At 36.3% G+C, this 12,824-nt stretch overlaps 1 protein-coding gene across 2 annotated transcripts in view; it reads right to left on the reverse strand.

The window, feature by feature from the left end:
• The window catches only part of BANK1 (B cell scaffold protein with ankyrin repeats 1), a 308,779-nt gene that overhangs the window by 268,192 nt on the left and 27,763 nt on the right, over positions 1-12,824 (reverse strand). For both annotated transcript variants that reach the window (XM_043571701.1, XM_043571693.1), the window contains exon 2: positions 6,096-6,494. In XM_043571701.1, the coding sequence (XP_043427636.1) occupies positions 6,096-6,494 (399 nt within the window). The remainder of the gene's footprint in view (positions 1-6,095; positions 6,495-12,824) is intronic.

The following is a 12,824-nucleotide window of genomic DNA, read 5'->3' on the forward strand; positions in this document are numbered from 1 at the left end:
GGCCTTCTCCCTTAGAATATACTTTAATAAAACTTTGCTTTACTTTCGTTTCACTGTTCTGTAATTCTTCACCGTGGCAGCAAAAAGAACAGAGGCTTCTTTCCTTTTCCATCTCACTCTCAGTAACAAAACAAGTAGGAAACATACATTTTCATATGTATATGAAAATATGATAAAAATAAAGCTTGGAGAACACTGACTCAACTATCAGAACAAACTGCAGGGCGTGGAAGAGTCCAAAGGCAAAAGATGTCACGATAATAAACAAAGAGCAAGGGTGGAAAGAGACTCAATAAGTGTGCCATGATCACAGAAATTACTAATGATTTTTTAAGGGGAAGATCTATAAATAATAAAGTACATGATGGTACACCAAAACACTTTCTTTTTTAAGAGAGAGAGAGAGAGAGTAGGGAAGAAGCAGAGAGAGAGAGACAGACAGAGAGAGAGAGTATCCCAAGCAGGCTCTGTGCTGTCAGCACATAGCCCAATGCAGGGCTCGATCTCATGAACCCTGAGATCATGACCTGAGCTAAAATCAAGAGTCGGAATCTTGACTGTCTGAGCCACCCAGGCGACCCTCAAAAATGTTAGTTTTTCTTATGTAAATTTGAGATTACATAATTTATATTCTATATAAACAATGCTATATGAAACCTATATATGTAGAAAGACTAGATGGAGAAAATGAGGCAAAGATCAAAAAATTAAAAAAGAAATAGAAGACCTATAAAGGAAGAAATATGGTCAAGTGGTTGTATCACACACAAAAATGTAGAAAACACATACTGGTTTGTATTACTTGCAATCTGGGAATTAAGAAGACAGGAAATTTAACTTTCTTAATTCCTAAAAGGAAATAAAATACTCAGATTAAACATAAATCACTGTATCTTTTTTTCGTCTTTTTTAATATTAAAAACTTTTCTCTGGAGCCCTGATTAATTATAAAATACCTTTCTTTTTCAATAAGTTTTATAAAATCTCCTCTGGTTTTTCCTTATGTGAATATATTAGAACATTTAATTATTTCCACGACTTTCTGGCTTTTTTATTATTCTCTTTATCATGTTTCTTTTTTTTTTTTAATTTTTTTTTTCAACGTTTATTTATTTTTGGGACAGAGAGAGACAGAGCATGAACGGGGGAGGGGCAGAGAGAGAGGGAGACACAGAATCGGAAACAGGCTCCAGGCTCCGAGCCATCAGCCCAGAGCCCGACGCGGGGCTCGAACTCACGGACCGCGAGATCGTGACCTGGCTGAAGTCAGACGCTTAACCGACTGCGCCACCCAGGCGCCCCTCATGTTTCTGAATAGTAAATTTCCTTTTGTCTTTGTATTATTTCTCTACGGGACAGAGAGTTGTAGGAAAAGGACAATAAAAATTGAAATCCACACCTTTATCATATTTCACTTATTTTTTGAAACTAGACTATATGAAAATATGATAAAATAAATCTTTGAGAGCACGGACTCAACTATCGGAACAAACCGCAGGGCCTGGAAGAGTCTAAAGGCAAAAGGTAATCACAACAAAGAACAAAGAGCAACACTCAACACCAACAGCAATATGGAACAAAATAGTTTAGCAGTTAAACTGTCTATGAAAACAAATTTATTACTGCCTAAACCGTAGCATTTATCACCAGTTTTGTCAAAGGACACAACCTACACATAAAAGTTCTTTTATGCATGGTTTGCAATTGTTTATGGATCTACATTCTGGTTGCATGCTTGTAGTTCAGACAAATTTATCATCTTGGAATGTATTTTCCCACACAACTTTTTGTGTTTTCCATTTGGTAGGTGCATCTAAGTTACTTTAAGAAATCAGAGTCTAAAACTTGAATATGGGGAAACGAGAGCTTCAAAATGAGTGTCTTCAAAACAGTCCTGCGTTGTCCATAAAGTGTAAGCTTTTCCCCTATCAGATATCAATAGAAATATAATTTGAAGATAGAGCAGAACACCATTGACATAGCCACCCAAGGGTACTCACCATAAAATAAAATAAGTAAAACGGCAAAAAGATACTCTTCAATATTTTTACCTACCAGTAACATCGTAATTTAAGTGGTCAAAACAACCTGAGTTCTTCCAGGAAATGGAAACGATGGCTGTGCAGAACCACACAAAATTTTTGCCACCAATTTTTAGTGCTCCTCTGTCTCAGGGCATAAAATCACTTGCACTTTATGTGCATCATTGTCAGTTTCCATAATTTCCAACTGTAACATTTTCCCTTTACAACCAAAAAAAAAAAAAAAAAAAAAAAAAACCAAAAAAAACCCACCACAATGTACCTGGGGAGTACTAAAAAAAGAAGAAAAAAAAAAAAACAAAGACAGAGATCATAAGAGAGTTGAGGACTGCCAATTTGAAAATTGTCGTGCCGAGTCAACATTTCCCCCTTTTTAGTCCTGGAAATCATTCCAAAACATAGAGAATGAAAAACAATTATGCAAATACCCTATTTATTAAAAATGGGAAACAGTGAAATCCTAGACCTCCAGAGTAATGGGATGGTTCCCAAATCAGTGGTGACTGAGCGAAAGGGTGTGCAGGAGGAAATAAGGAAAAGAAGCCTTGAAGAAATAATCCAGAAGCTGCAGGTTTCAAAAAGAGCTAACGAACACAACCTTCCTTAAGGCCACAGGAGCCATGTCTCTTTATATTGTAGACATCATGCAGCAGTGTCAGGTGGAAGCATCTGTGGAAGCAGTACAATGCCAAAAAAGCAGAGAAAGTGAGGCTAAATGAGGAATTGTACAGAAAAGACAGATTCATACAAGCAGTCTGTGTCTGTGGAAACAGAGAAGTGAAGTCTTTCATCGTATGTGGGAGAAACAGAACAAAACAAACAACAAGACCACACTGCCTGTCTCCTTTGGCTAGACCAAGTAAAACTCACTCAGTTCGGTGATGCAGAAGTGAAAGTGGACCCCACTGGATCTATATAAAGATACCACAAGAACAAGAGAGAGGGGTGGGGAGTGGGGGAGTGCGGGTGGGTGGGGCAGAAAACCAGCGGCACACAGGGAAGCACACACTAAAAATATGTCACCATAAAAGAAGCTAAAAATTGTGGCCAAATACCTTGCCATGGATTTTTTTTTTAATGCACAGCAATGCATAGTAATGCATAGCAAGCACCTTTTTCAAGCAATTATCTCAGGCAAAAATGCAAGGTGGCAAGGTGAGGTTAGCAGTACAAGAACAAGGGATGAATTATAAGCCTCCAGTCCTCAACCAAATGGCATAATGGAAACAAGTAAAAGCACCATAAAAATGAAGGAGAAATTGGAGGAATATAGGGGAAGAGAGAGTCCTGAAAGCATAAGAAGGTAGCAAAGACTGAAGTGGAAGACACAAACTAAGTAAATATATATTAATAATACATGAAAAAGAATTAGAGAAAAATTGTAGAGTGCAACACAGATAACGTAAACCCAACATACATATAAAAGGAATCCCCCAAAAAGAAAATAATGATAAAATAGTGCAAATAATATAATAATAGTGCAAAGATTTAAAGATGTAAGTCAAGAGGGGCGCCTGGATGGCTCAGTCGGTTGGGTGTCTGACTTCGGCTCAGGTCATGACCTCATGGTTCGTGGGTTTGAACCCTGCGTCTGGCTCTGTGCTGACAGTTCATAGCCTGCAGCCTGCTTCAGATTATGTCTCCAGCACTCTTTGCCCCTCTCCCGCTTGGGCTCTGTCTCTCTGTCTCTAAAATAAATAAACTTTAAAAAATTTTTTTAAAAAAGGCATAAGTCAAGACCACTTGAATCTCCATCTTGGGTGAAAGACCAAAACAAAAACAAAAACAAAAACAAAAACAAAAACAAAAACAAAAACAAAAATAACCATGTCCCTGGGTAAAATAGTTCTGAACAGTCAGCACTAGGATAAAATTCTAGTGAAAATCTCTAGGCTTCAGATATAAATTAATAATTACTTATTCAGTCAGGTAAATAAGAATTCTGTAAACTCTGCAATGCTAAAAAAAAAAAAAAAGATGAGCGACATGGTCCTCAGCCAAAAAACACTCCAAGAAACAAACATGCAAGAATTGTGAACATGCAAGATTGCAGAAACGTTGCTCCAAGGGCCCTTCCTCAGGAATCTCCGAGGGGTGACTTTCATACAACAAGATGATTTAAAAAATAATAACAAAGGAGCCAGCAATGTAAGCTCCTGTTGAAAACAAATCTTCCCCCATGGACAGTGGAACCATCAGATGACTGTAGCTCCGGGCGGCTGGACTGCAACCTTACAGGATACCCCGATCCACAACCTCCCCGCTAAGCAGCATCTAGATTCCTTAACTGTAGAAACTGTGACACAATCATCATTTGCTGTTTTAGGTTGCTGAATCTTAGGGTAATTTATTACGCAACAATAGCTAACTATAAAACAAGGCTTAGAAACTACTGATTTGAAGAGGATGGAATGTAGAAAATAGGAAGAGGATTTTTTTTTCTTAAATTACTGTTTATTTTGAGAGAGAGAGAGAGAGAGAGACAGCACAAGCAGGGGAGGGGCAGAGAGAGCGGGAGAGGTAGAAAAGGCCAGCGAGGGGACATCAGTGATTTCATCAAAAGTGACAATGAGGGAGCCATAGATATCGACAGCAAGAAACCACAGCGGGCAGACCACCACAAGTAGGAGCTTGAAGAGAGGACACATTGGTCTCAGTAAGGAGCAGCAGGTGACACGTCCCAGTGAATGAGGGGAACTCCAAACAACCCGGAAATGTGCCCCAAGAAGGAGAGGCAACACTTAATATTTGATATGATCAATAGAAAATAAGAACCCCACCTCTTCCCTGTGCAAGAGGGAACCAGTGCTACAACACTGGGTACAAAAGGCGAAACACACCTTGAGAAAACCAGGAATGCAGCTGACCCAGCACCGCATCCAGCTCTCACCCAGGCTGGGACAGAAGAGACGGGGGGAGGGACAAACTTTAACATTAGACAGCTTCACAGTTTGACTATTACATGGAATAGTAATTAATTATGTAATTAATGTAATTAATTAATGGAGGGGAACCTTGTGTTCTGCTTAACATGTGGCTATGTGATGAAAACTAAATTTTTAATATAAAACTAATAAAAGAAATAGTATTTCATACCATAGTAATAGATATCATACAGTTATCAGCACAACAGGAGATCTGTAATTCTAAAGCAGACCTTCAAGGCCTGGACGGCTACTTACTGGTAACAGTACTAGAGAAGATATTAACTCAAGCCTCAGCAGTTAAATAAGAAACCAGCTTCTAGAACCAAACTGACATATAGTATAGCATACCATATTTATTCTACCAAGTATGATCGCATACAGGCTACCCTAAGGAATATATTTATAAACATTTTAGAACAACTGATAAGACTTGATTGGAATATAGCTTAAAAAAAAAAAGTGGGAAGAGACGCCTGGGTGGCTCAGTTGGTGAAGCGTCCGACTTCAGATCAGGTCATGATCTTCCAGTTCATGGGTTCGAGCCCCGCGTCAGGCTCGGTGCTGACAGCTCAGAGCCTGGAGCCTGCTTTGGATTCTGTGTCTGTTCTCTCTCTCTGCCCCTCTCCACTCACACTCTGTCTCTCTCTGTCTCTCAAAAAATAAAATGTAAGGGGCGCCTGGGTGGCGCAGTCGGTTAAGCGTCCGACTTCAGCCAGGTCACGATCTCGCGGTCCGTGAGTTCGAGCCCCGCGTCGGGCTCTGGGCTGATGGCTCAGAGCCTGGAGCCTGTTTCCGATTCTGTGTCTCCCTCTCTCTCTGCCCCTCGCCCGTTCATGCTCTGTCTCTCTCTGTCCCAAAAATAAATAAACGTTGAAAAAAAAATTAAAAAAAAAATAAAATAAAATAAAATAAAATAAAATAAAATGTGAAAAAAATACGGAATGTCGCTAAAAATTAAGAACCTTCATGCATTTGAGGAAAGTGTAACAGACATACAACATAAATAAAGTTAACTTTCATTTTTCTTTTTCTTTTGTATCCTAATATCGGATTTCCATTGGTTCAAAAAAAAACCCTTTAAATTTCTTAATTATAAAAAAATATAAAGGAGATTTGGCGACACTACCTCTGAATATGATACTCTCGATTACAGCGATGTAATCTTCGGGCTCCTGCTCGGTAGACATTTCCCATCTGCCTCTGACGATATTTAATAATTTGTAGAGCTGATCTGAACTCTTCACCCCACACAGCAGAGTAACCACACTTTCTGGTGAATGAAGTATCTTTTCGAGAAACTGACATTTCTTTGGAGTTAGGTCTTTAAGGAGGCTATTTGATAAGATCAAAAGTTTACATTTGTAAGAGTTTAAACTCAGCAATTCCAAATCCCAAAAAGAGTAATTCTCCAAGCGATATAACAGGACCGCTTCCCTTTTCACAACATGCAAAAAAACTTCCCTCAAGTACAGAGCCCATTCCTCAGCATCTTCTCCATGTATCAGTAGGATGTCTTTGGTATTTTCTGGAAAAAGAGAAAATAATGTATTAATTTTCTTATGTTTGAAATGCTAACAGCAGATTATATTATTAACCTCAAATTTTTTGTACGTGCTCTTTAGGGAACATATTACAGGACCAATAATATAATTCCTGTTATCCCCATCATAATCATACAGGATTAAATTAATCCTTTATGTAAACACAGTTCATGCTTTGTGCAAGTCTTCGCTGTACTCATTGTCCCAAAGTGAACCAGGATGCTCAACTGAAATAAAAGAGAAATCTCATGGAGGGATGAAAATAATGTTCTGTAGGATTACAGGGAGCTGGGCTACGAGACACGGCTGTGCCAGTAACCACAAAATTTACCTAGATCACAGTATTTAACTCCTTTGAACTACTGTTTCTTCATCTCCTAAATGAAGGCAAAAAATAAATAAGCCACAAAACAATCAGATTGTTCTGTGAAGATATGAGGGAATTTACACTCAGGGTTTAAATCTTTTTTTCAAGCAGAGATGAGTACATAAAGATAGGTGACAGAATTTCCATGCCCAGAATACCAACAAAATAAAAATTTTTAAAAAGAAATAAATTCAATAGCAGAAACCAAATAAGAGGGTACCAGATCACGTGTCATAAGTTAAATTTCATGCTGGTGAAATAATTAGAAGGTTCTGACGGGACAGCAGTAATCCTAAACCTCTCCCTGATCCTATAATCAATACTGATAAAGAAACTTGAGTCATCACCAAAACCAGCAGGGTGCTTATGAATCTCTTCCCCATCTGGAAACAATTCAAGAGGGTGTCTGCAGAGGTAGGAAAGGCCGCTCTACAAGGGCCCTCCACCCGTGGGTAGCAGGGCCCACGGGTGAGTCAGAAAAGCCAGTCAAATCCCACAAGAACCCAAGTGCATCCTTGGGCAGAAGAGACGGGCCTTGCAGACACCATTCAACAGGTCTCATTAGAGACTATAACCCAGAACCTCTAGTGAAGGACACTTTGCTTCTCCTCTGCTTTTCTTTCAGGCCATAAAATACTGGAATGTCAATTTTATCACCCCAACTGTAGCTTGGAAGGAAAAATAAAAGTAGCAAAAAAGATAGGGAGGGGAATTTCAAGAACAATTTGCCCACACAATATTAAGCAAACAGTAAGCCTAAACAGAGCTAAGGGAAACACGAGCAAGACGAAAAGATGAGCAATACAAATTTTTAGTTATGGGAAGAGATTATGGCAAATAATATTAACAGTGAAAATATGATCATAAAAATAATAAAAGTAACACAGCCTGCAAAGACTAGTAGATATCATAAACGGGGGGAAAAGGCTTCATAAAAGTTATCTATAGTATAAAAAGACCATAGATTAAATAAGACCATAGTTCAAAGACAAGTGGATTTAACTTTTTAAAAAAAAGTATCATTTAAAAGTGTATAAGAGATAAAGAGACAAGTTGAGAGCCAAAACAGTACTTCTGTTCAGATAATATATAAATTAGAAAAACCAATAACCATAGATAATATTTTAATTTCCAAACTAAAAGAAAAGCTTGATATGTTTGCAGTAAATGCAAAAAAGAGAACAAGGCTAAAACAGCTGGTGAAAATATGATATATCTGGGTAAGAGACAAAAAAGGAAAAGTTTCAATATCAATATAAAGACAATCTAAAAGCTAAAGTAAAAGAGAACAAAAGACACATTAAAATATGTTAAAACATAATTTAAAAAATCCCTAAAATATAAAGAAAAAGGAACCAGTTCCTGTATCAGCAGGGAATAATCATGTTCTAAGAAAAATTGTTAAGAAAAAAACCTATCTTGATTAAACTGCCCTTAGGTTTAATGATTATTATAAAATGTCTTCACGTATTCAGGAAGGAAGACCAAGTTACCCAGGAGGAGGAAAATATTAAAATGATCACAGATTTCATCAGAGCAATTTCAAGCCAAGAATCATAAGAAAATTCTTGCAAAAATAATTTTTTAGTAATTCATACTACAGAATATGATATTGTACAGCGATGAAAATGAACAATGCTACATGCAACATGGATGTATCCAAAAACTTAATATGGAATGAGAGAAGAAAAAGAGTTTATACTATATGATTGCATTTATATGAAGTTCAAAGACAGAAAAACAAAAAGATCCATGATGATACAGATAGAATATCTGGACATAGGATAAACGAATGAAAACAGGCATGGGGGGGCCTGCCAGGATTCTGAAAATGTTCTTGTCTTGGTCTGAATGGCTGTCACACAAAGTGTACATATATAAAAACTTATTCATCCATGTACCTTAGATTATGTATGTAAGTTATTCTGCCGTAAAAAAAGGTCAAGTATCAAAAGAAGAAATTTCCATGATGACAGCTGTTCAAGAGGCCTACAGACCAGTTAGGACTTATCACAGGTGAATGGAGCATTTTGGGAGGGAGATCCAGAGGAAATAAAGCAACTGTAAGATTATCTCATATATTTGAAAATTTGAGGAGAAAATACTAAGAATAGGGGTTTGACAGTTCTGACAGAACTTTTCGACAAACAATTCAGGATTGATATATTACAATCTTTTGCACGTAAAATACAAAATTAGGTAAAATTAGTTGCAGCAAAATGAAACAAACAAAATGCCTAAAAATTATAAAAGAAAGTAGAATCATTATACACTATTTGGATATAGTGTAAATGTGTATATAATCATTGTCATGGACAAAGTATCTATGTCTTCCCCCAAATTCATATGTTGAAATCTTAACCCCCAATGTGGTGGTATTTGGAGGTGATGCCTTAGGGGGTGACTAGGTCATGAGGGTGGAGCCCTCATGAATGTGATTAGTGCCCCTGTAAAAGAGGCTCCAGAGATCCCTCACCCCTCCTGCTGCATGGGGACACAGAGAGAAGTCAGCAATCTGCAACCTGGAAGAGGGCTATCACCAGAATTCTATCTGCTGACACCCTGATCTCAGATTTGCAGCCTCCAGAACTGTGAGACATACATGTTTGTTGCTTAGGCCACCCCGTCTATGGTATCCTACTAGAGCAGCCTAAGTGGACTGACAATCATAATAATGTGAAAAATGACTGATGATTTAACTAGAAATTGAGATTTAAATATCAGATAGACTTAATATTAAAATCCTTGCTCTGCCTGGCTGGCTCAGTCAGTTAGGGGTCTGACTCTTGATCTTGGCTCAAGGGGCACTTGGATGACTTAGTCGGTTAAGCATCCGACTTCGGCTCAGGTCATGATCTCACGGTTCACGAATTCAAGCCCGGTGTTGGACTCTGTGCTGACAGCTCAGAGCCTGGAACCTGCTCAGATTCTGTGTCTCCCTCTCTCTGTCCCTCCCCTGCTTGTGCTCTCTCTCTCTCTCAAAATAAATTTTAAAAAACATAAAAAAATTATTAAAAAATATTAAAATCCTTATCTAGCACACAACAGGAAACAAATAGATACTAGTTAGAATTGGTAAATCAAGAAGTAGTATATAGATGTATCTTTTAGAAAGATAGACTGCAATAACAAAAAAGGAAGATGTGAAAGATCTGTGGTTCCTGAGGTTCTGTGGGGAATGGAATTTTGATTGGGGAGGGAGAGAGCAGCCGACCACGGGCTTACATTACAAATGTTTTATCACTGTTCAATATGCAAGTGAAACCAAAATCAGAATTTAAATAACAGAAAAATCCAGGCAACAAATAGAAGAACCAAAGTGAACAAAATGGAAATGTAAAAGTTTAAAAAAAGAAGATATGGTAAGTTGAATACAAGTGCATACAGAACAAAATCAAAATACCAAGGGGACTGTGATTGCACTACAAAATGCATGTGTTAAATATCTTGAAATAAAAGTTATCATGGAATGGGAAAGCTGAGCATTTGGGGAAAAGATAGTACAAAATATTAACTTCATCTTTCATAGTATTTAGTTATTTAATACCTCTTAAATTCAAAATATGAAGCTAAAAAATGATTCCATACACTATTTTTGTATCACCATTTTCCCTAAACAATAATGAATAATTTAGAGAGTATTCCAAGTAAAGATTTTTCTCCAAAAATTAATATGTCCTTCAATTTTACATTAATTTATTTTATTTAAAAATAGCATATAGAATTTGATCTCATTTTTAAACAATGACCCCCTGAGCATCTACTTAAAATAATTCTATAAATTGTTAGCAAGTTATTCATGGAAGATAATATCATGGGGGATATATTGCTTTCTTTTTTAAAATCTCTTCCATATTACTTATATTTTTGTAGTAAACTTGTATTATTTCATAAAACAAAATAATCATCCTTAAAAGCCAGTTGTAAGTCATTATCATCAATACAAAGAGAAAACACCAAAACTCGTAATCCACAATTATCTTTTTTTCCTCAGGATATAAAGGTTGTATTTTCTACAACACTGATGTGCTGATTAATACTACAACAATTTGAGAGCTACTGTATTTTTATTGAATTATCTATGACTTGTCTCACGATATAAATAGTCTCTCCAAAGACAGATGCTTTCTCTTTCAACTCTTTGAATTCTAAACAATGCCTAGCACAATTTCTTGAATAGATAATCAATAGATTTTTAAATATATTCATGTATACAGAATGAAAAAAGACATCTGGTAGAAAACATATGGGAATCATACCCAAGTTGTATATGAGTCATCAGTATAGTTCGGTCATTCTCTGTATAGTGTCTCACCCCGCCTGGATGTTAAATACTTGCTGGACAAACACAAACATGGTGCCATAATTCAGTATTTTTATGTTTGAGGAACAGTCGAGAAAGAGTTTTCTATTATATATAGCCAGAGTAAGGTACTATATAGTCATAAAATAACGGGAGTAAAGATAAAACTAATGATATAAATTATCAAGTGCTTCAAATAAAATAGGGCTCTACATCTTTTACATATATCATTTTATTTTATTCTCAAAATTACCCTAGTGAGTAGGTACAAATACTATTCTCATTTTACAGATGAGAAAATTGAAGTGGTACTGGGATTAGGATTCCAATGCAGGCAGTCTCACCCTACAGTCTATACTTTTAATTTCTAACATCTAAGGACACAATAACATTATTTAAAAATAGATTCCTTGTAGTGATATGAGTTAGGTTAGTCAATATTTAGCAGTGTGTGAGTTAATCTCAAGTATGTAAAGTGTGTGAAAGCTTACTAAGACTGGTTTCCTACCGAGGAAAAAGAGGAAATAGAACAAACAATGTACTCCAAGAATATGGTTATTTATGAAGAACTTACAGAACTTTCTTCTTGACTCTAAAACTTACATCAATACAATTACAGAACAAGTTACGAGGATATTTAAAGTACAGGATGAACATTCTCATGTTACGTGATTGGGTATCACACTATCATAAAAAAAATCAATTCTAGAGACATTAATAACCTATCTTTCAAAACTTCCCAAGAAAAAATAGACAGGTAGTCTTTCTTAATACTCTGTGACCATTTTATTTTTAGGTTGAAATTGAGCCTTCCTTTTAAATTTATATTTGACTTACAGTTAGTCAATAACTTCTGTATGATAATTTTCAAGCTTGAATATTAGCATTAAATGCCATTCCTTTCCTTTCTATACATAAAATCATTCCTACCTTTTAATCTTTAATTTTCTCAATTATGATTTACTGAGAATTTCCAGGTACCAGGCATGTTGCTAAGCCTGTAACATGTATTGTTTCATTTAATATTAATAAAACTATATGGAGTTAGCCTGTTATTCTTATTTTACTGGTGATCACACCGAGCCTCAGAGAGGTTAAGTAACTTGTCAGGACCACAAAGACAGTAATTGGTCCTTGTGCTGCCTTCCAGTCTTTTTGTTTTGAAATGATGAGTCAAAGTGCAAAAGTTAATCAAAGGCCTTTTCATAGACACCGTTTTCTTTTTCCTTATCAAGATTGTCCTTGAGTAACATCTGGAGCAACAATAGTTCTCTGTTGATTCTCACGAGGAACCTACTGGCCTTTGTTTTACACACGTGAAATAATCAAACCTAAATCATTATTTGCCAACTTAAGGAGGGTTATTGTCATTAAGATTGGCCAACTTTTATAGGCTGTGAAATGAAACAATAAATGATGGATCCGAAATACAGAAACACAAAATTTTCTTTCCTGGAAAGCTTCATCAAAATAAAAGGAAATTGCTTTTGAAGATTCAATTAAGGTCTGTAAATAAATTATTTAAAATGTAAATCTCCAGTCTAGCAACATAAGGTAAATGACAGCATTATACAATGTAGGAATAGGGTAAAGTCATATTAATTTTTATAAATTTATTCTAAAGTGTTCTTTCGGATTCCATGA

This window comes from Prionailurus bengalensis, chromosome B1, assembly GCF_016509475.1.
Source record: "Prionailurus bengalensis isolate Pbe53 chromosome B1, Fcat_Pben_1.1_paternal_pri, whole genome shotgun sequence".
In the NCBI taxonomy this organism is placed as follows: domain Eukaryota; kingdom Metazoa; phylum Chordata; class Mammalia; order Carnivora; family Felidae; genus Prionailurus; species Prionailurus bengalensis.